This window comes from Hemicordylus capensis, chromosome 8 (genome assembly GCF_027244095.1).
Source record: "Hemicordylus capensis ecotype Gifberg chromosome 8, rHemCap1.1.pri, whole genome shotgun sequence".
NCBI lineage: Eukaryota > Metazoa > Chordata > Lepidosauria > Squamata > Cordylidae > Hemicordylus > Hemicordylus capensis.
Genome location: NC_069664.1, coordinates 17132230 through 17158346, shown reverse-complemented (window position 1 = coordinate 17158346; position 26117 = coordinate 17132230). Strand labels below are relative to the sequence as shown.

The 26117-nt window shown below is 44.6% G+C and overlaps 1 protein-coding gene across 1 annotated transcript in view; it reads right to left on the bottom strand.

Annotated features, from left to right (window-relative positions):
• LOC128333553 (V-type proton ATPase subunit B, brain isoform) overlaps positions 1-25895 on the bottom strand; it is a 42997-nt gene extending 17102 nt beyond the window's left edge. The window contains exons 1-8 of the mRNA XM_053269099.1: positions 25722-25895; positions 12217-12272; positions 10809-10907; positions 9203-9296; positions 9013-9090; positions 6210-6349; positions 4543-4644; positions 2507-2604 (exon numbers count right to left, since the gene is read on the bottom strand). Of these exons, the coding sequence (XP_053125074.1) occupies positions 2507-2604; positions 4543-4644; positions 6210-6349; positions 9013-9090; positions 9203-9296; positions 10809-10907; positions 12217-12272; positions 25722-25842 (788 nt within the window). The 5' untranslated portion in view covers positions 25843-25895. The remainder of the gene's footprint in view (positions 1-2506; positions 2605-4542; positions 4645-6209; positions 6350-9012; positions 9091-9202; positions 9297-10808; positions 10908-12216; positions 12273-25721) is intronic.
• Positions 25896-26117: the final 222 nt, after the last annotated feature.

Below are 26117 nucleotides of genomic sequence, written 5' to 3'. Positions count from 1 at the left end.
AGGCCAATAATGTTGCAAACCAACCTTGGCTGCCGCTCCTCTGCAGTGTTCCCTCCAACAGAGATTCCTAGATGTTGTTGCCTACAACTCCCAGAATCCCCATGGCTTTTGCTTGGGGATTCTGGGAGTTGTAGTCAACATTTCGGAATCCCTGTTAGAGGGAACACTGCTCCTCCGTAGGCAGCAGTAGCTTCAGCAGGGCTGATGATGCTCCTGATGGCTGGATACTGCCAGTTGCCTATGTAGAAAGCACCAGGAAGCAAGACTACATCAAGATCATTCCCTGGTGCATTCTAGTGTGGTGGGAGGAGGAAATGCAGTTGGCAGGTTCCAGCTGCCAAGAGCACTACTTGCCAGGATCGTAGTGATGCTGAAGCCATTGCTGCCCACAGAAGCATGGCAAAGAACACTGAAGGAAAGAGAGTCCCACACATGTCAGAGGTAAGCCCCCCAAAGCAGGTGAATCAACTCCTTTCCAACCCAACAAGACTGCTTGTGTAGCTGGGGGCCAGAGATGGTCTTTGCAACTCAATGAAGCCCAAGGGAGGTTCTTTGAAGCTGTAGTCAAACACTTGGCACTGTCACCTCATTCTGCTTCATGGGTAGACTAGAGCAGGGATTCTCAACGTTGGGTCCCCATATGTTATTGGACTTCAACTCCCATAATCCCCAGCCAAAGAGGGCTGGGGATTATGGGAGTTGAAGTCCAATAACATATGGGGACCGAACACTGAGAATCCCTGGATTAGAGCCCTCTTCTGACATTATGAACACCAGCCATGCTCATAGCGGCAAAAGCTGGGAGGAAGTCCCTCCCTTTGCTGCCACTTGCCATCTCCAGCTGGCCCATTCATGCTTCTGGCCCCAATTGTAACCTGTAGCCAGGACCTCTGGTGAACCACGTCACGGAAGCACTGGCCATCATGCTGATGGCGCCTCCTCCTTCAAGCAAGGCTCTACGCATGAACGGAGGGCGTGACAGCGCAGGGCAGGACTTCTTCTCCACTTCTGCTGCTGTAAGCGTGAGCGCGGCTGGCGCTCACAACTTCTGAAAAGGAATAAAGCCCAAGACAAAAGCAAGTAAAGGGAGCTGGTGGCCATGGAGAAGCTTGTACCCTTAAGAGCATAACAGTTGCTTCGCCTTGAAGGACTGTGCAATTCAGGAGTTTAGACTGGTGCACACGTGCCGGTCTTTGACTGTAATAAGGATGACTGATTGATTGACTGACAGATGCACACAGCCAGCTAAATCAATTTAACAATTGTGTCAATAGAGCAAGGCAGAGTGCATTATATCTATGAGATTCAAGCTCCTCTGTCTGTCCCTCCCTTAGATTCTTATGTTCTCAGTCCTCTTCTATATCTGCAGCAGAATGAGGCGTGTGTGCCAAGGTGGTGGAGTGGGCTCTACCACTAGACTGCAGGTAGGAGATTACACATTTTAGTGACCTCCTGTGTGAAGCAATCTGCAAAATAGAAGCCAGCATAGAGGCCAAGAGCTGGGACAGATCCTCTCCCCAGGTTGTGCTAGTTTTCTTTTTGTGGTGTTTTCCTAGATGCACGAGCATGTAAATCTGGAATCCCCCACCAGCAGCCTGAAGTATTCTCCTGCATATGCAGACTGGGCCTTTGGAAGAATGTAAGCCTGTTTCCCCAGCCTCTCTTTTTAATGAGGGAGTAGCACCACATCCCAACACATGGAGCTGGGGGCTTATTAGGCCAACCTTTATTTAAAAGAGTCCTGGAAAGGGAATCATCTAGTGATTTCCAGATCAATGAGCCTCAGGGGAAGCCATTTTCTGAATTGTCCGAGCTGCATTTAAGACACTGGCATTTAAGTACAACCCGAAAGCCAGAATTAGGAAATTACTTAAAAAAAAAAAAAGATTACCAAGTTAACAAGCTTTTCAAGTTCAGATTAAGGAAAACAAGGGGCAGGGGAGACAGATTTGGGCATGATGGAAGAGTCTTGATGGAGCCCAGGACGTTTTATACAGACTTAGCCAGATTAGCCCCTGCTAGGTGCAAGACAGATTTCAGTTAGCAATGGGAGTTCCTTTGGACGAAGGCATAAGAGCTGCAACCCATCCCACATTTTTTGAAAATGTAACTAGCACTAACTCAGATCCGTCTCCGGCACTAATCACACATAGGTCCCTTGAAAGGGAGAGCAAAGAAGCAAAGAGAAATGCAGTAGTTTTCATATTAGCAACGTTTGAGGTTTTTAGGTGGTGCATTGGGGGGGGGGAAGTTAATATGACACAAATTGGGTGCCATTACATCAAAGGTTGGAGAGCAAGTAACCTCCAAAAGCAGAGTCCTACAGCGGGAAGATAATCTTCCTTTAATTTTAAAGTCGCTCTCCCGGACAGCCCAATAAAGGTATTAGCTTTCTTAGAATTTCTTCCCCCTGCTCAATGGATCAACATGCTTTTGCGAGAAGCAGATCATGTTTATTGTTTCCTTGCATTTCTCCCAGCTATGAATAATAGTTTTACCTACTTACGTTGGATCATTGGCTAAATTCAAGAAGAGACACACGTTGTCCATGGAGCCATTTTCCTCAAAGTCAGACTTGAAGAACCGGGCCGTTTCCATGTTCACCTACAGCATAGTGTTAGAGGAGGTTAGTTGCAGAGTCAAAGATGATTTAGGTCCTGGTTATGAAAAAAATGATATTAAATAAGCTGCTGCATATGTATGGAGGATACGTGCACTCTGTACGTTCACTTTCCCCTCCATCCGTCAGAGCTTAGCTTACCTTACATTACCCTAATGTGCCATACACAACAATTAGAAAAAAGCAAAATTTGCCACCAGCCAAAATTTGCCATGATACTTCTTAGGAAGTAACTGTCGGAGATGCACTCTGCTGCAGCCTCTCCTGCCTGCTCCTTCCTTCCGTGATCTTTTTGTAGCAGTCATCTCCCCCATACACAACACAAATCCTGCTCAACTGAGCAGCTGTGGGAAGGGAGTGAGCAAAAGGACTGAAAAAAGAGTGGGCATGAACTACAGCATCTCCTACTTAACTGGAAGCATGAGGACAGAGAAGGCTCTGGGTTGTAATCTGCCAACTCTTCTCCCATAAAGCGTTTGCAGAAATTCTGTTCATGGCCACAGAAGGAAAGACAAAAATAGAAGTTTACCCAGAGCAAGTGTGCCTATACTGTTAATCCCTCCAAGAACTGATTCCTTAATAGGGATGCCTAATATTCACTGGCACATGTCTTTTTTTTGCTGTTTCCTTTCCAGACTAAGGTCTACAGTTCTTGCACCGATTTCTAGCCTAAGCCTGTCCCAGACTATGGGCTGACAAATGTACTGGTGAGAGATGCGCCCCATTTTAACAATGCCATTCCACTTCACGTTAACATCTCACGCAGATGACTTTATGCAAACGCACTTCTTGTTAATCTGGATCTAAATTCTATTTGACCCATGTTCAGTAGGCCACCTTGAGAGCAGCAGGCCTGGAAGAACATGGCATCAAGCTCTCCGGCTTGTGACGGTCACTGCTCTAGGTAAAGAGATCAGGCCAAATTAACTGGCTTATGCATCATTTCCCCTCTCGACAGCCAATAAAAGATTAAAACATTTCAACAATTAAAATTAAAAAGTTAAAACTATTAAAACACAATTAAAACAGTATCTAATTAAAAGCCTGGGTAAACAAATGCGTCTTGACTGCCCTTTTAAAAGTTGTAAGAGATGGAGAGGCTCTTATTTCAGCAGGAAGTGTGTTCCAAAGCCTCGGGGCAGCAATGGAGAAGGCCCGTCCCCGAGTAGCCACCAGACGAGCCAGTGGCAACTGCAGACGGACCTCTCCTATTCATCAGCATCCTGATGAACCTTTTTGTTTTTAAGCCCACTTTCCACATGGGAAGTAGCTTATGAGATCACCTTATTGCCTGTGTGCCCACCCCAACCACACCACCACGTTGCAAAGCCTGCACTGATCTGGTACACATGTTGTGCCACAAAGGGATTCCTGAACGGCCTTGTTTGTGATGTCCTGTAGCTTGATCCAAGGTGGCAGCCAGACGGAAAGTAAGCTGAACTGCTTGTTTACTCCTTCAATATAAAGCCAAATGTTGCCCTTTCTCTTGTAGGTATTGTCATCAATAACCCTCCATAAACAATTTCTGTGTTTGTCTAATCAGTCTCGTTTCCTTTCCTCTGGAGAGAAAGCTATTGTCTTGCAGTCCGTCATTAAAGCCTTATTGTACCTTTTTTACATCATTCATATTTGCTTTTGGTTTTCAATTATGTCACTACTGCTCTATATTCTAATCACTTATCTGTTGTGTCTGGTGCTTCAATAAGCCGCTATCCATTTGTTTGAGTTAAATCCTGGTTTTAGGTTTTGTTTTTTTTAAGTTTGTTTACACTCCTTTTTGATCAGGCATCCAGCCACAGATGTTCATCCACTGAGACAGTTAAAGGACCCAATTTTCACTTCCCACCTAGCTAATGCTACTTAAGCTGTTAACGGTTGCACGCACAATGATTATCCAGGATATTCACGAGTATACTACTTACACCCATAGCAGCAAACACAATGGCAAAGTTCTCTTCACTATAATCCATCACATCTTTTGATTTCTTGACCAAGCCTGCCTGGCGACAGATCTGAGCTGCTATCTGAAAGAGAAGGGTGGAAAGAGCCAATTGAGTCTTCAGCAAAGTTAGCCAAGTAGCACTTGGGGCAAGAGGAAGAGAGTCTGCTTTTTCATATAGTGATGCAGAGCACGATTCCCTCACAAACCAGTAGATTTAAGAGATGGAATGGGGCACTCAGGTGTGTAGAGTGGTATATACAATCAATAGCAACTAGTAATATAAAGCAGCAGAGGCCTCGTAATAAGACTGCTTAATGGATAGGCAAAAAGAGCAGATTGTCCCACTGCTAGTAGGTTGACAAGCTCTTTAAAAAAGGACAAATTTCTTCTCCTCAAAGTAATCTCCACACTCATGCATGCAGTGTTCTCTCTAAGGCATGCGCATGTGCACACTAGATTTTTTATTTCTGCTCAGTTAATATTAGACGCCGCTCAGGTTGAATCAAGAAAACCTCATTCTGACTGCATATGCACACACACTGCCTTGGTTGCCACCCAGAACAAAACTCATTCCATGCACAGATGGGGGAAAAATAGAGGGAACATTGTATGCATGACTATACCAAGAGCACCTGCCTGCAGAAGGTCCCAAGTTCCCTCCCTGGCGGCATCTCCAGATAGGGCTGAGAGAGACTCCCGCCTGCAACCTTGGAGAAGTCGCTGCCAGTCTGTGTAGATCAGGCCTGCTCAACTTAGCCAACCCCAGCTGTTTTGGGACTACAACTCCCATAATCCCCAGCAACAGTGATGATGTCGTGGATTATGTAAATTGTAGGCCAACATCTTGAGGAGGTCTGAAGTTGAGCAGCCATGGTGTAGACAATACTGAGCTAGATGGACCAATGGTCTGACTCTATGGGAGGCAGCATTCTGTGTTCCAAGGGTGTCCAACTGCGGCCCTCCAGCTGTTGCATTCCCATCATCCCTAGTCAGTGGCCAGTAGCCAGGGATGATGGAAGTGGTAGGCCAAACACCCTAGAGTGCCAAACATAGGAAGCTGCCTTCTACTGAGTGAGACCATCGGTCCATTTAGTTCAGTATTGTCTACACAGACTGGCAGCAGCTTCTCCACAGTTGCAGGCAGGAATCTCTCAGCCTCAGCTTGGAAATGATGGGGTGTGAACTTGGAAACTTTTGCATGGAAGCCTACATATGCTCTTCCCAGAGTGGCCCCATCCCCTGAAGGCTCACACGTCTCCCACTGAAATTCCAACTAGAGCAGACTCTGCTTAGCAAAGGACAATTCATGCTTGCACATGACCACCTCCCATCCCTGGCCACAACGGCCAACATTTTATCCTGACACTAAGAAGGTTAGCATGGGTATGAAAATCAGTGGGAAGACGATCAAAAGAGGCACTAATTAATTAATTTCCTTTTAAAATATTCCTCCAACTCAAACATTACATGCAGAAGCACACTAACTTAACAGATTAGTGTGGGATAATGTATATAGATCCCCCCACCTCACACAAGCTGTCATTACTTGTGCTGCACAAGTTTGGAATGTCCTTTGCAAAAGCAAGCCACACAGTGGCGCCTGGCTTCCCCAGCGCTTTCAGCATGAAGTGCCATTTGAGCACCTACCTCATTATGGGGCAACCCAGCAGCAGAGAAAATGGGAATTTTTTGTCCCCTGGCAATGCTGTTCATGCCATCTATAGCAGAAATCCCAGTCTGAATCATCTCTTCTGGGTAAATTCGACACTGGGGATTGATTGGTTGACCTATTTTGTTTGGGTGGGGAGAAAACCCAGAGTTTTTAATTTGCACTTTCCTAGACATTAGATTTAAGGTTTCCATAAAAGGATATGAAGTCCAGCACATTCATTGCTACATTCTTACAATTCAGAGACTTATGGGCCAACAGTAAGTTATCCCAGGGTTTTACTGATTTAAGTTTAACGCTCAACAGGGTTAAAGTTCTTTAACCTTTAAAAACACCACCACCACCACACAGAACGCAACACAGAAGAATGGTTTGGTGTTACAAAAAGGAGCATGGAGGAATCTTGGGTTCCCTCTTGCGTGGCAGCCATAACTTTCGATCCTGGTTTCGAGCAAGCCATAATTTGCTATTATGTCTGAACAGACAAGTCATGATTTGCACCTGCTTGCAAGCCAGGATCATTTTGACAGTTTGTCTGTTCAGATGAAAGATGGCAAATTAGGCTTTCCTGCAAACCAGGATCAAAACTTAACCACTGCACATCGGGAGGGTATGTGTGCCCGAGCTACTCAAAGCATATTCTTGTAATACCAAACCATGATTTGGTATTATGCACCTGTAGCCTCTAGATGGGGTCACATTTCCCCAAAAGGAACAGGTTCGCAGTCTGGGAGTACTTCTGGATTCACACCTCTCCCTGGTTTCTCAGGTTGAGGCGGTGGCCAGGGGTGCTTTCTATCAGCTTTGGCTGATACACCAGCTGCGCCCGTTTCTCGAGATCAATGACCTCAAAACAGTGGTACATTTGTTGGTAACCTCCAGACTGGACTTTTGTAATGAGCTCTACATGGGGCTGCCTTTGTACATAGTCCGGAAACTTCAGTTGGTTCAGAATGTGGCAGCCAGGTTGGTTTGTGGGTCATCTTGAAGAGACCATGTTACTCCTTTACTGATGGAGTTACACTGGCTGCCAATAGGTTCCCGGACAAAATATAAAGTGCTAGTTATAACTTACGAAGTCCTAAACGGCTTAGGCCCTGGGTATCTAAGAGAGTGTCTTCTTCATTATGAGCCCCACCGCCCTTTGAGGTCATCTGAGGAGGTCCGTCTTCAGTTACGTCCAACTCGTTTGGTGGCTATACAGAGACAGGCCTTCTCGGCCACTGCCCTGAGATTGTGGAATGCACACCCTGCTGAGATATGATCCTCCCCATCTCTGGCAATTTTCAAAAAACACCTGAAAACCCATCTTTTCACCCAAGTTTTCTCAGCTTCCTAGATTTTGGGGGTTTTAATATCTGGTTTAATTTAAAATTCAAAACCTCATTTTGGGGTTTTTAATCACTGTAATTGTTTTAAAATTGTTAATTGTTGTGTTTTTAAAATTTGTTTTAGCTATTTAATGTTTCAGTGGTTTGTTTTAATTGTAAACTGCCCTGAGCCATTTTGGAAGGGCAGTATATCAATCAATCAATCAATCAATCAATCAATCAATCAAATAAATAAAAATAATAATAAAAAGGTATGGGACATGAGTGTATGAATTTAGTGTAGCATGAATAAGGAGATTTACATTGTTATTTCCATTCAATATACAAGTGCATTCTCATTAGAAAAGCTTCCACTTAACATGAAATACTGATAAATATTTGTTCACCCTTTTATGATATAAAGAATGTGTGAATATGTATAAAGAAGAGAAACTGTCAAAACAAATTCAAACCCACATAGACAGCAAGCAAAAGGACAGGGTTTTGTTTGAGGAATAGTTGCTGGCGGTTCCATTTTTAGAAAAACCACCATTAAACTGGGGTAAGCTGGATAAATATAATGCCCTATATTTATGCTACGCTTACCATAATAAGCAAAGTTTGTTAACTGACTTGTTTTATAGCCTCAACACATTTAGAGTTGCGCTTTAAAAAAAAATGCACTTGTAATCTTTGGTAGAAAAGGTAACATTCACTGTGCTTGAAACAAGTCACTACTGCAAGTAAAAAAAATAAATCCCAGCTATTTTTAAACTTTCCTCATATCCAGAAATTCCTTGCAGTTCCCCAGTTCACTTCACTGGTCAATTCTCAGAAACACTGTTGAGACCAAGAGATGGATTTTCTAGTGGAGATAGTCAAGGATGTACAGGTAGGTATTTTCTACAATACTTTGTGGAATGTGCTTCCATCAGAGGTGTACCTAATGCCTGCTCTAATCATCTGTGGTTATTTCAGAGAATGTTCCCAACAGGCTGCTACACTTTTGTCTGAAGCTAGCCACGTGTTCATAAGGCATTTAGTTCTTCCTGTTGCTAGATTTTATCAATTGCACTGTTATGCTTTTAATTACTACGTTTTACAAGGCTTTTTATTGTTTGCCATCTTAAGCATTTGTGCTGCTCCAAGTATTACTTTTAGTAGTGAACTGTGGTATAGAAATGCCTAAGAACAAGTAGCCGACACTTCTGACTGGACATAAACGGAATATCAATTGCACATGACTGAATCACTTTCTTGTTGCTATGGATTTCGAACTCTGAGTGAGGGAGTGTCTTGCCATCCTCAAAAGATTATATTACACACAACTAGTTACCTAATGTACTGGTTTGTACAACATATATTCACTGGATTAATGCTTTATTTACACTAACAAGCAACATTCTTATGCCAAGCTATAAGATTATCTCTGAAATATTACCAGACAAGCTTTATAGAATCATAAACACACCCATGATATCTAGGTAATCTTCAGCCAACACCATAGGACCTCTGTCTATGGGCTTTCCTGATCCATTAAACACACGTCCTGAGAAGAAGACAAGAGAGCAGCTTCATTAAGAGAAGAGCAGTCGTATGTGAAAACTGACATCATGAGAAAATGCCTATTATCAACCTAAGGAACAGGATCTTGTACCTACCCAACATATCTTCAGATACTGGCGTTCGAAGGATATCTCCAGTAAATTCACAAGAAGTTTTCTTAGCATCAATTCCTGAAGTTCCCTCAAAAACCTCAGAAAGAGAACACAGAGTATTAACAATCTGGCAATTCAAGTTGTTACAGCAGTTACCGTATTTTACGGACTATAAGACGCTACGGACTATAAGACGCACCTTAATTTTAATCCAGTTTTTCAGAGTTTTAACATATTAAACTGTTAAAACATATAAGACGCTCCTGAATTTTGGCGGATATTTTTTGAGGAAAAAAGTGAGTCTTATAGTCCATAAAATACGGTAAGTAGGAGGAGTTTGTTAACAGGCATAAAGGTGGATACACAACGTTCTGCTTATAAGGTTAAAAAAGCAGGGGGAGAGCAACTTTTCCTATTAAACATACCAGGGTTTATTTTATTTTATTGTGAGCCCTTTGGGGGCAAAAGGCTCTCTCTTTTGCTATATAAATCACTTTGATAACTTTGTTATAACAGTATTCAGAATATTTAAACAGTAATAAAATAGGCAAACAGAAACCAGAAATAACCAAGAGAAGAACTGATAAGTAAAACAAGGCAAGTGAAATGTGTATGAGTATTTCACAAAGTGTAAAAGGTACGAGGGCAACAGCAATACACTATCTGCAGGACCGATGCAATTTCAACTTCCTTTTCTCAAATTACTGAGCAAAATCTGTGGTTAAAATGAACATCCCTCCTAGATTTTATTTGGGGATTCTTCCTTTCCAACTGAAGGAAAAGAGAGTACATAAGATACTTTAAATTTTAAAATATTTAAACCAACCAACCAGTAAGGGTATTGGTACAAGCTATTTTATATAGATTTCAAAGCTGGTTTAGATATACTTAACATGCATCCATATCATCATGCCAAGTTGCCTGTACCAAGTTGTTTCAACTGCTGATGTGATATTTGGGTAGCAACGTTCTTCAGAATCCTTCAGACATGTTTGACAGGGATGGATCAGCACAATATTGTTTCTACTATATTAAAATCATGGGATTGATAAACAGCATTGAAGTGTAATCTTTACCAGTTCTGATTTTTGGCACTTATGCAAAAAGGGATTTTTGCGGTATCTATCAACTGCTGCTAAAGAACTCTGCTAGATCTTGACTTAAAAAAAGGAAAAAAGTTTGATGCAAGTGGAAAACTTAATGCAACTTTGTCAAACTGAGTAGTTCTGCAGATTCAAAAGAAATAGCACCAACTCCATCAAATGGGTTGCTCCATTAGGAACATAGAAAGCTGCCATATACCAAGTCAGACCATAGGTCCATCTAGCTCAGTTTTGTCTACACAGACTGGCAGTGGCTTCTCCAAGGTTGCAGGCAGGAATCTCTCTCAGCCCTATCTTGGAGATGCTGCCAGGGAGGGAACTTGGAACCTAAATGCTCTTCCCAGAGCAGCTCTATCCCCTAAGGGGAATATCTTACAGTGTTCACACAACAAGTCTCCCTTTCATATGCAACCAGGGCAGACCCTGCTTAGCTAAAGGGACAAGTCAAGCTTGCTGCCACAAGACCAGCTCTCCTCTCTAAATGATTTAGAGAGTTCATTATTTACCTGAACTACAGCTTTGGATCCACTGACTTCTAGCACCTGCCCACTTCTCTTTGTTCCGTCAGGGAGTGTCAAGTGCACGATCTCTGCATACCTAGGAAACTGAACCACAAGAATGAAAGTTAGGTGGGCCAAAATGTTTCTGAACAGAACCAAACTGAACACAAGACATGCAAATCTCGACACCGACTGGGCATGGAAACCAACCTCAGTTAAATTCAGACAAAATGAATTAAAGACCACTTCGGTGAATGCTAAAGCTGCTATTCAGAATTTAACCAGCGGTTAGTTGGAATAAGGGAGTAAGAAGAAGTGCCTTGCTGGCAAAGGAAGCACTTCACCAACTGGCTGGCAGAGGAGGGGGCAGTACATCATAACGTCCTTGGCAGAGGCATCAGGAGTCTGTCTCTGAGCTGCCAGCATCCTTGCTATACACCCACCCAAAAGAAACTACAGAATGCTCTATAGCTTCAGTAAAAAGCTAGTGCAGTAATGCCTGTGGTTGCTGCTGTGTTCCCACTGGGCCAGGATAATCGGACCCTCTTGAAAAAAGCCAGGAGTGCCCAATTTTTACTTTAACGGAGTCCTGCACATGGTTTAAGTCACTAACCACAATCTGTATATCATGCAAGATTAAGTGACCACATATGCAACAGAACATGAACATAAATTACAGCCAGTAATTTATAGGACTTCACTTACAATTAAAAATTCTGAGGGATCTGCCTGAACCGGTTCGGCGCCTCCTTAGGGAAGCGCTGAACCAGCTCAGATGCCCGCATTCGAACCAATTCGGTGAGGTGGGGATCAGTTCCTTTAAAAAGCAGGTCCTTACCTACACCTCCTGCTTTTCTGGGAGCAGCGCCTACTTTCTAAAAGGCTGCATGTGGCTGCAGCACTGCTCCCCGCAGCCTGCGTGCAGTGTGAGCATGCACATGGCCACTGTGCATATGTGGCAGTCATTTGTGTGGTCAGCAACACCATGTGCATGCCGATGCTGCAGGCAGGCTGCTGGGAGAAGTGTGGCCACCACCTTTTGGAAAGTGGGCGCTGTCCCCAGAAAAGCAGGAGGGTGGTGGAGGAACAGGTATGGCTTCCTGAGCTGGTGCAGGTACACCTCTAATTTTAGTTTCAGGGCAATAAGAAAATGTGTATTTAGGAACTGAACAGATTTAAAAATTAGCAAATGTTATGGTCTTCATATCTGGAAAATGAGCTAGTACTATTGGAAGAACATCATTCTCTGGCCCAACACACCTTATTGCAAAGATATTCTCTGTGGTGGGGGTGCCCATGCAGAATGCAGACATGGCAGGATGATTCATTCCCTTTATAATGGGAGTTTGGAGGACACTGAACCTTCAGGATGAAGGATCCATTTTCTTAAATTCCCATCAAAAACTAATTTTACCTTCACTTGATCCAAGATTACTAGCGGTCCATTGACTCCAGATACTGTCTTATACGCTAAAAACAAAAACAAAGAATGAATACTTGCTCAGATACATTTCTGATTTAATACATACTGAAAAGTGAATAGGCATGGTTCTGAGACACTGGAGAAAACATCCTTTGGCCAGCACCCTTAGTGTGCTCCAGAATATGGAATTTGAGAGGCCATCTTAGGAAGACTTTACAGCCACTTGCGGTGATGTTATGTTAGAGCAGTCCTGCTCAACTTAGGCCCCCAGCTGCTTTTGAACTACAACTCCCATAATCCCCAGCCTCAGTGGTCAACAGCCAGGGATTATGGGAGTTGTAGGCCAACATCTGCAGGAGGGCCGAAGTTGAGCAGCCCTCTGTTAAAGGAATGCCAACTGTTGTAACATGGATAAAGGAACCTGGAGTGCTTTCCTTATCTCCGCCTCCCCCGCATAGTATTGTGATGAATATTTATACACCACCTTCCACCATCATGATCCAACTGCTGAACACAGCTGCTGCACCCTGATTATTATGCTGCCTCTTAATTTAAGGGATAGATAACTTAAGTAATCTCCTTGACAATTAACAGATTCCTAGAATCATATTTCCAGGCAAACTGTTCTTGCAGCCATATATTAATATATAAATAAATTTATATTTATAGTATACCGCCTGCAACTCAGAAGAGTTAAACAAGAGGCATAGAAAAAAAGAATAAAAGATATAGTTTCATCCAAATTAGGATTGGAGGCTATCAGACTAGCCTCCAGGAAAGCTCTGCTGTGACAACTTCCTGTCGACTCTGATAGCATGAAGGAATTACCCTAAGTAGAGGATGGGCTCCGATTACGGTGGAAAAACTGGGAAGTGTCTATATTTTGAAACTCAGAGCGCCCAGAAGTCAACTAACTAACTATGCAGGCACCATGGCAGCTGCAAAGACAACCGCTATTTTGCCACATTGTGCTAGGACTTGCACAAGCAAACAAACTTTCTTCAGGAAAGCCTCTTCTGGAGACAACGCCCTGCTACCACACTTGCTCGGACACATGTACTCTACCATGCTTGATCGTCTCCAGAAGAGGCTTGTGCTTCCAAGAACACCACCTCCATCCTTTGCTTTGCTTCTCCTGCCAAGGAGAGCTTCCAATCCACTATGTGTGTTGTTCACTCGTCTGAGCTTCCCTGAGTAACAAGAGCAACGCTGCACTTTCTCTTATCACAAACTGTCAGATGAGGACTTTTGGGGACCTTGACAGCTAAAACAGTACATACATACCACTGCCAGAGAACTTGCGTTTTGGGTGGTATAAAAATATGCTAAATAAATAAATAAATCTATGCCTAGATGGCAAGTGCTCTGCCTTATCAGAGCATTTGCCATTTAGTCCAAAACGACAGGTGAAACTCGGAAAATTAGAATATCGTGCAAAAGTCCATTAATTTCAGTAATGCAAATTAAAAGGTGAAACTGATATATGAGACAGACGCATTACACGCAAAGCGAGATAAGTCAAGCCTTAATTTGTTATAATTGTGATGATCATGGCGTACAGCTCATGAAAACCCCAAATCCACAATCTCAGAAAATTAGAATATTACATGGAACCAAGAAGACAAGGATTGTAGAATAGAACAATATCGGACCTCTGAAAAGTATACAGTGTACTGTGCTTGATTGGCCAGCAAACTCGCCTGACCTGACCCCATAGAGAATCTATGGGGCATTGCCAAGAGAAGGATGAGAGACATGAGACCAAACAATGCAGAAGAGCTGAAGGCCGCTAATGAAGCATCCTGGTCTTCCATAGCACCTCATCAGTGCCACAGGCTGATAGCATCCATGCCACGCCGCATTGAGGCAGTAATTGCTGCAAAAGGGGCCCAAACCAAGTACTGAATACATATGCATGCTTATACTTTTCAGAGGTCAGATACTGTTCTATTCTACAAGCCTTGTCTTCTTGGTTCCATATAATATTCTAATTTTCTGGGATTGTGGATTTGGGGTTTTCATGAGCTGTACACCATGATCATCACAATTATAACAAATTAAGGCTTGACTTATCTCGCTTTGCATGTAATGAGTCTGTCTCATATCAGTTTCACCTTTTAATTTGCATTACTGAAATTAATGGACTTTTGCACGATATTCTTATTTTCCGAGTTTCACCTGTATCTACCTGGACTGGTGTCTCAGACCCAGGCAGGCACCTTTCTCACTCCTGCTACGTGAGCTGGGTTAAACCCAGGACTTTTCTATGCAAAGTATGCAGGCCATCATTGAGCTATGGGCCCTCTCCTTGTTGGAGATGAGGCAGTTGTTGAAGCACGTCAGAGAGCACAAGGGAAGATACCAAAAGCAGCCACAAAGCCCAACCTCACATGATGCTGCACCCACAGAAGCGAAATCCAAGTCTTTCCTCTTTATAAGTGATCAACCGCTACTCACTGAAAACGAGAGAGAGAGTTGCTGAGCGGAGTACAGCATACCAAACTACAAGCGCACGACTCTCTCAAAAATCTGGAGTGTCATCTGATGATACTCCAAATCATCTATCCAGAGACCTATCATAGACCCCAAACTTTTAAGTTCTTCCAGGGTACATTTTAGCTCAAGATCTTTGCTATTGAGCTATTCTAGTGTCAGAGCAGGTAAAGGACACCCTGCAGTCTGTGAGTGCTCCAGGACTATAATCAGGGTTACACTGACGTATTGCCTTTGCTGTTCTAGGTGATTTGTTACTGCCCAGCAGAAATGTGTACTTTGCTCCAAAATGCAGGCAGCACAAGATTGCCCAGTAAGAACAGAGGCTTTAGGATAGATTTGCTGATGTGTCTTGCTAATCTGCCTGCTTTATGCAAGCAGTAGAAAATGTAAGGCAGTATTTGAGTATTGCTTAAACAATGGGCATTATTAATCTCAATACGAATACCTTCAGTTTTTAAAAAAACCCACCCATGTGCAAATTATTGAAGTAGGGTACCGTGGCCAGGGCTCAGGAAATCCACTAATCTATGGTGAATGAAAAATAATGCCAGGCAAGTGAAAAAAGTCCTGACAAGTAATGTACCAGCATAGCTTGGGGAACCAACTGACGAGTAAAATATTTAGTCTGGCTGGTGAACTAAGCCAGCATTCCTCGACCCTGGGGATGGCCAAACACTGAAGAGAGGAATCCCCAGAAGGCCAGTAATCTCAGGGGTACCATACCACGGCTCTCCTTTGCTTCTGCCTCAGGAAGGATGCCTGATTCAGGGAAGAACAGCTTGCTGCTCATAGCTTCCTTCATGGGTGGCTGTATGGGATATGGGAAGAGGCAATGACCTAGCAAGAAGGAATATCCTTGTCTTCTTTGGGACCATTTCTTCTTAAGAGAGTCAAAGGCTTCAGTTAACTATCACATGATCTGTGAATGGAGAAGTGTTTTAGTGAGCCACAGAGCTTTACTAGGCTCACAAGGTAGAGGAGTAATCATTAATCAGCTGTTCTTAGAACAAAGGGAGAGGATGAGCAAGCCAGATTATTTCTGGAACAGGATAACAGACTGATATGACTAAGCTTGCAAGGCCTTGGCACATTTTCTTTGTATCTACAACAGGAGTGGGCAAACCTGGCCCTCCAGATGATGTTGAACCACACCTCCCATCATCCCCAGTCCATTTAGTATGGCTGGGGATGATGGGAATTATAGTTCAACAACATCTGGAGGGCCAAGTTTGCCCACCCCTTATCTATGAGCAACCAGAAAATGGGCGCTTGACAAAATTATGTGAGTTAGTGATGGACATTTTGGGGGGAGGTAAATGGGCTTCTCTCTCCTTTAGAAGTAACACACTTGTAACAGAAATGAGGCTGTCTGGGACCAATCAAGATGTTCTTAAGTAGCTCTACCTTGAAAAACCTTAGTCTAGGTGCCACAGTCAAGTTGATAGGGGCTACAGCTCCCTGGTGCCTGTGTATCAGCTCCCTGGTGCCTGTTTAAGCCATGTCCTACACTCATGCTTACTAGAAAATAAGTTATTCTGGAAATTACTTCCAAACTCGGTTCAGATTGCACAAAGAATAGGCCATTAACCCATGTATGGGACTACAAACTCCACTGAGTGACAACTAGACTGAGCTTTGCGATCAGTCACTTGAACATAAGAGATAGTCATGCTACTCCATCACATCAAATACCTACATATACAGTCGTGTCACACCTGAAAGAATAAACAGATTTGTGGCATAAGCTTTCATGGACTAGCACCCACTTCAGATGCATGAAGTAGTATCACCACGTAGTCCAGTAAGAATTTGGATACAGAAAATGTTGTGAAATCCAAACTGAAATCCAAGTTTTCAAATTAAGTTTATTACAGTCCAAGACCAGAAAGAAACAGGAACAGAAACAAGGGGGGGGGGGGGGAATGCGGAATTACAGAAAAACCAAGACAGCTTATAGCTTACATCACATCCATTTACAATATTACAGACTAGTGTTCTGAAGCCCGTTATAATAACGGGCGCTAGCCTTTTCCTCTCCCCTTTATTGTTTTTTTTTTTTAATGCAGCCTAATGGAGCAGGGCCTAGAGCAAAATTTCGCAACATTAAGAGTAATGTCCATGTTGGAGTCTGAAGGAAGAAAAGAGATATAAAGTTTATCTGACCTGTCTGAAAATTTCTTTAAAATTGGGGTTATAAAAACAAATATGGGATGCAAATGAGTCTGCAACTCCCATGTTTATCCTCTAAAACTCTCATCCAGCCTCAATGGAAGCTGTCAGCTAGGGTTAAAGGGGCCAGTCCCATAGGGCAGAACGTTAGTCTGAGCCAGAAACTGATCTTATTTCTGATTATTTTCATTATTCTGGAATTGAACTTATACAGGCTGGTGCCTCTCACGATACTCAGCACGATAGTCCAAAGATAGCTTTCAAAAACTTTAACTAGACCACCTCCAGGGGGCAAAAATCCTTAAACACATGACTGTGATCCATACAAGAGTTGAGCAACTACCTTACCCTTGAACACTAACTGCAGAAGGAATAAACAACCCTCCATTTGAATAACAGAATCCGAGGATCGCTTCTTTGGGCAGTCTCTGTGACAGGGCAATCTGGGATCTCCAGGAGCCAGAGGCCCTGAGCCACTTTGGAAGGGTGGTATATAAATTGAACCACCACCACCACCCAGATATTTATACAGCCTAACCCGTTCTGTGTCATGGCCATTTATCAGCCTAACTAAACATTGATGGCAGTTAATAACGATCACGACTCTTGTTTTAGAATAATTGGTGGCCAACCTTTCCTCTGAGCAATAGGTGGCAAAAGCCTGGCGGGCTCTCAGCCCTACTGCCAAAAAAGCTGGAATAGCAGTATTGTCTGCATGCAACAGGAAGCCACCTAATGGCGCAGTACGGAAGCAACTTGCCTAGAGAACAGGAGGCTGTTGTTTTGAATCCCTGCTGGTGTGTTTCCCAGAATATGGGGAACTCCTATATCAGGCAGCAGCGATATAGGAAGGTGCTGAAAGGCATCATCTCATACTAGGAGGAGGCAATGGTAAACCCCTCCTGTATTCTACCAAGACAACCACAGGGCTCTGTGGTCGCCAGGAGTCGACAGTGACTCAACGGCACAATCTTTCCTTTCTCCTGCATGTAACAGGGCAGGAATTGGCCTGCTCACCAATCTTGGAGGGTGAAAGCTAGGGTCAGTGAGAACTTGGACCATAAAACTGTTATAATAATTAAACAGGAAGGGAACCAATATGCAGCTCTGCTTCACCCCCCTGTCTGAAGGCTCTGTAGATTCATATCCCAAGCGTTCTTTAATATTTACTTGCCCTGAAATAAGTAGTAGCATTTTCACACTTCCAAGTTTCAAACGTACACATGTAAAACCAATTATCTTCTCTTTATCTTGAGAACTGGCATGAAGCAGTCCAAGAGCTGGTGAAGGAGAAACAGCAGTGTGGATTTTTATTTCAGAGATGCCTGCATGCGTTAGCAGTGTTGTGTCAACACTGAAAGGTTTATGCTGTTAAAACCAAGTAACAAGTTTGTAGATAAAAAGCTCTCCAAGCAACATGGCTGAAGGTTTACCCTGAAAATAGGCACCTCTGGCCTTATGCACCATCATAATTACAAGCTGTGTGCTATAGCCCAACAGCAAATGCCTGTGTGCTATAGCCCAACAGCAAATGTGCACTAACGTGTTCCTAGTACCTGCTGCTACATGGCTGAAATATTTTTCAGCTAGAGGCTTGCCAAGGTCCAACCGGCTTCTGAAAGCATTGGAGATAACATTCAACTTTGGGCATCTGTCTCATTTCAGTTTACTTAAACACACACACACAAAACTGTTAGGTGTCTTTAATTCAGGCAGGCTACAACGTAAACACCCTAAAGCGTGTGGAGCACAGAAGACCTTTCCTTACATCTTGTTCAGCTATTTCAGAAGAAATACACAAAGCTAAGCAGATAAGAACTGTGGGACGAGAGCTCAGAGTTTCATTGAAATGCTGCCAGTACTTTCTTCTTCGCCTAGTCATCTGCAGTATGAGTCCCTGGAGCTCCCATCTTGTGACTGTCCTGAGAGCAGGAAGTAAGGTTTTGCTGGGAAGGGGAAGAATGCTATTTTTTGACAATCCAATTTCCTTGTTTGAACAGCCCAGTCAGTTGCTAAACAGCTCAGTCAGCTGGCTTAAAGCCTACACCCAGGACTAATGGGACTCTACTGGCAAGATGCAGGAAGGACAAAGTTTCCTCAAAGAGCATGGCCCAGACCAGTAACCCCTCTAACAGGGATTCCCAGATGTTGTTCTCTACAACTCCCAGCATCCCCAGGTGCAATGGCCTTTGGCTGGGGATTATGGGAGTTGTAGTCAACAACATCTGGGAATTCCTGTTAGAGGGGACACTGGCCCAGACCCTCTGCTTATGCTGGCCACTCAAGTCCCCTTCCCACAACTGCTGTTCTGGGGTAAAGGAAACTCACCTCATCACCGGCAGATTAGAAGCCCCTTTCCTTCAGCTGAAATGGGGAGCCTCCATCACTTTCTACAAGGCTATTTTCTGGTGGCTTCCCTGGGTCTTATTGGGCACCAGAATTCCCTCTAAAAGCCATTCCCAGATGTTGTTGACTACAACTCCCAGAATCCCTAGCCAATGGCCATTGCAGCTGGGGATGCGGGGAGTTGTAGTTAACAACATCTGGGAATCCCTGTTAGAGGGAACACTGTTGGGCACCCTCTAGGAAGAAAGGTATCCAAGTACCTCTTGCTTCCCTAGCCTTCTCCCTTGGATGGCCTCTTGCACTTGCTAGTCTGTACTCCCCTTCTCTCTGGAAGAGGCCACTTTTTAAAGCCTTCCAGGGCTGTGCCAGAACACCCATACCTTGGCACCAGAGCAGGGCTACTAAACTTTGGCCCTCCTGCAGATGTTAGCCTACAGTCCCCATAATCCCTAGCTATTGTCCTCTGTGGCTGGGGATTATGGGAGTTGTAGTTCAAAAACAGCTGGGGGGGCTAAGTTGAGCAGGCCTGCACTAGAAGCACCACATCATTTTTGATCCAGCTGTGTCAACATCTGGCAAAGCCCCAGAGCTGCTGGGGAGCTGCTGGCCCTGCGTCTCCTGACATCCATCCATCATGAAGATGTGGAAGCCAGTCAGAATGTAACTGAGGGGCACCCAACAACCTTCCTCAAGCCTAAACCCCTGTGCCAAATGGCAGCCATATTTGCAAAAGAAGAGAGAGATCAGTTACCCAGCAAGGAAGAGGCAAGATGTAGCAGACTGACGATATTCAAGAATGGAACATTTTACTCTTAAGATGGCAGCATTTTGGATTTTCTCCTGGTTTTTTAGGGCTTCAGTCTCTCAGAGAATGATTCCTGGAGACTGTTTATAGAGACAAATTATTCCACATAGTAGTTCAGACATATGAGGGAAGAAGGTTAGCCCACTCTGCTCCTGTAGATACCACCAGCAGCAGCCAAAAGTATGGGCAGCTAAACCACATGCATTTTGGGCAGACTCTAGCCTGCAAATTCTTGCACAAGTCAGTAGAGTCCTGATTGTCAACCTCCACTGCTACAATACTGGATTTTCCCTTTCCATGAGTTTCACATCTATAACAGTCAGTGCACGGTCATACATGAATAGAAATAAATCATACCCTGATCTACAGTAATAAATCAGCATAAGGAATGTCTGCATCTCCTACTCTCAGTATAAAACAAGCCTAGTTTTCCCCACTGTAGAGAGGCCCTCAATTATCATGGAGCTTACATTCTGTACTACCATCCTGAATGCCAAAACTAAAATAATTGCAACTTTGTGCCAATGAAAATGATGGGGTTAGGTTCCTCAGGATATGAAAGAGTAATAAAAATTACAAAACAGGAAAAACCAGGAAAGAGAGGAGTACAGTACTGTACCTTGGCTACTCCATTATTCCAGTAATGGCCCCCAAAACAAAACATCCTCCAAATTCCACACAAACATGATTCCACACTGCCTCTGGAAGTGTCTCCAAGCTGGAAATACCCCTGGAAGTGTGAAATGTGTGCATAGGAACTGTGAATGGCCAAAATTCATCACAGATATAACTGAAACCAGGTATATACTGCTGAACCACGAATAGCTGAAGCCAGAAATGGCCAACCCACGATAATCAAGGGCCTCCAGTATTTGTGTTTTTACTATCTAACTCCTATTTAATCACTTGCACAAAGCTTATTTTATAATAGGTAAGTGCCATAGCTCAGTAGCAGAATACATGCTTTGAACCCATGGTCTTTCATACACAAACCCTGCTTTCTTTAGTTAAAGATGGGTAATGAACTGGAGCAATAATAGACTGGGTGATGGACAATGAACTCAAGATGAATTTTGGCAAGATGGAGATGCTGTTGGTAGGTGGGTAGACTATCTACACCAAGCATGGGTGTTTGGCTTGTTGCTTTGATCAGGTCTACAGTTTGGGGGTACTCTTGGGCCTCCACTGAATGGCCAAATAGAAGAGTCCTCAATGGTGCGAGCTTTCACCACCTTCGGCTGGTATGCTACTTGCAACCTCGCCTACACAGGGGTAAAGGTAAAGTGTGCTGTCGAGTCGGTGTCGACTCCTGGCAACCACAGAGACCTGTGGTTGTCTTTGGTAGAATACAGGAGGGGTTTACCATTGTTTCCTCCCACGCAGTATGAGATTATGCCTTTCAGCATCTTCCTGTATAGCTGCTGCCTGATATAGGTGTTTCCCATAGGCTGGGAAACACACCAGTGGAGATTCGAACTGGCAACCTCTGGCTTGCTAATCAAGTCATTTCCCTGCTGCTTGGGGAAGAAGGGGTAGCTTGGCTAAAATAACCCATGCTTTGGAAACATCCCATTTGGATTATTGCAATGTGCTTATGTGGGGTTGCCCTTGAAGAGGACTGAAAGATCGCAGTGATCTAACCGCTACATTTTGTACTAACTGCACCCAGGTGCATGAAGCACATTTATCTGGTGTTGGAACAACTTCACTGACTCCCAATCAGTTTTCACTCCCAGTTTCAAGGTGGGAGTCATCACCTTTAAAGTTCTAAATGGCTCAGGACCAGGATTCCTAAGGGTTACCTCCTCCTATAATCAGTGCTCCAGGTTCTTACTCCATCTGGAATGGGGACTTGTGCAAGGGTCTTTACTGTGGTGGAACCACAGCTATGGAATGCCCTCCCTAGAAAGACTTGCACAGCATTCAATATGTACTCATACCAGCACCAGGTAAAAATTGTATTTGCAAAGCAAAGTCTTTTCAGGGTGTTTTTGCTTCACTGTCTCTGGCTTTATACTGCCACCTTGTTTTTGTTCTTGATTTATGATTGCTATTAATTTTGTAAGTCACCCTGGAAAGTTCTTACCTGAAAGTCAAGAAAAGTATTTTAGAAATTAAAATAAAATAAAAGAGGAACTAGAACTGTAAAATGGCCTCTGTTTCAGATCCCAGAGTTCTAATGCCAGCTGGAACAGAGGTTTCATCCAGTCTAGCACTATCTGTCTTTCATTATATGGCAGTACCTATGTCCATTACATATTATTCCAGCCTGCCGGCAATAACTCAGGCTGCTAGATGGGGACTCGCTTGAGCATCCCCTTGCTCAGTGGGCTTCTTAGTTGAAGTGAGAGCCAATTCATACTTGGAATTGTAGATCCATAAGCAGTCTTGCTGCATCAAAGCATCATGGAGAAATGCATGCTTCTAAACTTTTGGAGATACATTCCAGACAACAGCTCCATGTTCCTTTTCTAAGCCATTGGCCTTGGCCCATTATTGCAACCGCAACTTTGCCAAAACTGGGCACATATTCAGCTACATGTACTTTCGCTCATCCTTGGATGAATACCATAAGAACATGTACCTCACTTCAGCTGAATACACACCCCGAGCTTCACTGATACACAAAAATGCCATTCGTCTAGGAATTCCACAGTTTTTAACCTGGGAACAGAGGTGCTGGTGGTAGAAGAACATGCTTTAAGTAGTTTTCTTCATGTGTGGTTCACTTCTGGTATTAGAGCTGGAGAAAGACTGCTTAAACACAGCAAGGTAAAGTAGTAAAGGGTAGGTGGGTTTCATTCCCTTCCCCTGCATGCTTCTTTTGGTATAAAACTGACCCTCATCTCAGTGTATAAGCAAGTGGGGCAAGCATGTGTTTAACCAGTTTTCATATCCATTTCCATCATATAATCATGTGATGCAGTCTCTAATTCACGACAGGTTTTTGCAATGGCCTTTGATTTGTTACAACCAATTGATTTAGACAAATACCATACATGGTTCTTGATAACACACAAGTTCTTTGTTTTCTCCTTGGGTAGTACATGGACAACTCTTTGCTTGATGCAACCCTTAAATGCCATTAAACACATTCCCAAGAACCCAGCAAACTCATTACAAACAGAATCCCTCACATAGAATACAGATAATTCTCTGACATTTCTGAAGTACATCCCTTATTGAGATCTTACCCACACTGTCTTTCCTCCTACACACTATCAGGCAACGAGAAGTACTAAAGGCCTAGGATGACACCAAAGCTCCCACACTTATTATCACAGGCTAACAACTAACATACATCCCAAAAGCATTTCACACTTGAGTGCCAGTGCTAAACATCCCATAATACAAGAGCCATCTTGCCTCTCTTCCCTTCGTCTACACATTATCCTGCAGTGTATCACATGACCTTGAGACTTAAGCCAGAGCAGATTACTCAATCTACAGAATGTTTCACAACCATTTTATTTCCTTTTTAAAGACAGCTCAGTGTGGCCTTGTTTAGTCCTTTCAAAGAGAGGTTTAAAGCATCCTGAAATGATGAGAATGGCGTACAAGACTAGCATTCACCATCTGCCCCTTCTGTTGATATGGAAATGAGAGCTTGCCAATGGTCTTTCTTGCACGCCAAGCAGCATCGATAAGTACAGCCGATAAGCTGCCCAAGCAAAAATAACCTGCACCATGCCTTTGGTGCTTGTGCCACTTTCTATCAAGTAGCACACCTAATCAGTTTTGAAATGAGTTACTCAGTACAGGTTAAATCCTACACATACTTACTAGGATGCAAGTCCCATTGAACGCAACCATGTTTACTTCTATACTAATGATTAAGATCAGACTGTAAAACTTCTTCACTCAGTACAACGTTTTGAAAAAACTGTCCCCACAGGGAACTCATGACCCCCAGCAGGAGGCGGCATATTGACCCAATCCCCCACTTTCTTCTAGGAAAAGCCCTCCAGAACCATCTAGTGCTAATAGTCAACATTGCCCCCAATGCAGCACACACGAGCAATACTGCAGTGTGCCCAACCATCAATATACAGGCCAATCTTATGCAGGTTTACTTGGAAGTCAACAATCCATTGGATTACATTTACTTGCAGGTAAGGGCAGATAAAATGGAAGCCTGGATTGAGGGAGGTGGGTGGGGTGGCAGAGCCACAAGACCTCTAGTCCGCAAGCCACTCAACTCATTCTCAGATAATGAAGTAGCCATCCCCACTGCCTGCTTTTCTCACCCACACACACCCACACCCAGAAAGCCAGGCGGAGCTCAAAAGAAACTGACATCAAACAGAACCTAGAGCATCTGAGAGGCAATTCTTAAGACCAGAGGGAAAAATTTGGCCTTTTGCTTTTGCTTCTCTAATCCCCAAAGCAAAAAAGGCAGGAAAGGGAACCTTATGGAGCACCAGGGTGAGAAGCATGGCCTGAAAGAAGGGGGAAAGCGCAAAACAAGGCCCAGATTAATATGCATGTGCCACCACAGCTGCGACTGAAAGACCTTTAACTGACTGCAGCCAAAAGGAAGCATCAGATCCAGTTTTCCTCCAGCCCAGAGGTCCATCTAGATAATTTTGGAGCCTGGACCTAAAGCCCTTTGGAGGCCCTCACCTCTCTGCAATTTAAGCATCATCCCCTTACACAAACACACACACACAATTTTTAACATGTGGGTTCTCGAGGCACAAACAGCCACTGAACTCACAAGAACGTAAGAATACAGAACAACTATTTTGATGCCAATCTGCACGAGCAGGAACCTTTCAACCCTTCAACTTAACATACCCCCATCCACCCCACAGATTTCTTCCCCCACTCCCTGCTCTGTCTCTAAAGCACCCAGGGCAGGTCACACTAGGACACTCAGCAGCACAAACACCCCACCACCCAGGACAGACTAAAGAGGATTTGCCAACCCCCACCCCGGTGTGTGTGTGTGTGTGTGTGTGTGTGTGTGTGTGGAGGCCCTTGACTTCAGCCCCGAAGTCCAGGGCCCAGATCCAGCTCTGCTCCAGGCCCACCCAGGGCTGACCCCAGACTATTTTGCACCCTAGGCAAGGCTAAGTACTTGCACCCGCCCACAAAATTTCAACTTCGGTTTTCAAAAACAGACGTTTTGTAGGAAAAAAGAAAGAAAAGCACCCAACTTGAAACTGCTATATTAGGTAATACATCGATTTTTGATTATGTTTCTCAACGACCAAAGAAAATATTTGGGCACACAGAGCATCCGGATGGATTCCATACACTCTGCGCCCCTCGGAGGTCTGCGCCCTAGGCAGCTGCCTAGTTGGCCTCCTCGTGGTAGCACCGGCCCCTGGGCCCATCAGGGCCACCCACTGAAGCCCTCCGTCCCGAGGGATCCACCAGCACTGGGGACTGAACTGGAGGCACTGCTGGCGCCGCAGGTCTCGCCGGCCAGCCCCCCCCCCCCCCGCCCCGAGCAGGCCGAGAGAAAATGGAATTGCGCCTTTTAAAACCACACAGCAAGAGCGACGCCTCGGTAACGGGGCCCGAGGAGGGGCTGGGGGCCCCGAGCGCACTGCAGCAGCAGCCGCCACAGCCTGGCCCCGGGCAATTTCGCTTCTCCCCCAGAAAAGAAGGGGGGGCTCCTCCTGCGCTACGTCCCCCCCCCGCCCCGCGCTCCCCGCTTAGCCTCGGTACTCACTGAGGCGGGGCTGGGAGAGGTAGTCGCGGGTGACGGCCGCCGCCTGCTCCCGCGAGCCGCCCCCTCCCAGCTCGGACACGGCTCCGTTCACCATCCCCCGAATGGCCCGCAGCGCCGCCATCTTGTCGCCGTCTGGGCTGTGCGGGGCGACTGCGCAGGCGCTGATATAGGCGCTCCTCGCGGGCCGCCCCCCCCTCTGCTCCCCTCTGCGCGAACTGGACGGACCCGGAAGTAGCTGACGCGGGAAGGAGGGGGGGGAAGGGGGAGGAGGGAGCGAGGCGGAGAGCAAAGGAGCTAGCCAGGGTGCTGCTCGGTGCTCTGGAAAGGCGTCGTGCTTCTCGGAAAAGCATAGGCAGCAGCCGGGGCTGTGGTTGGGTGCCGTTGAAGCAGGGCTCG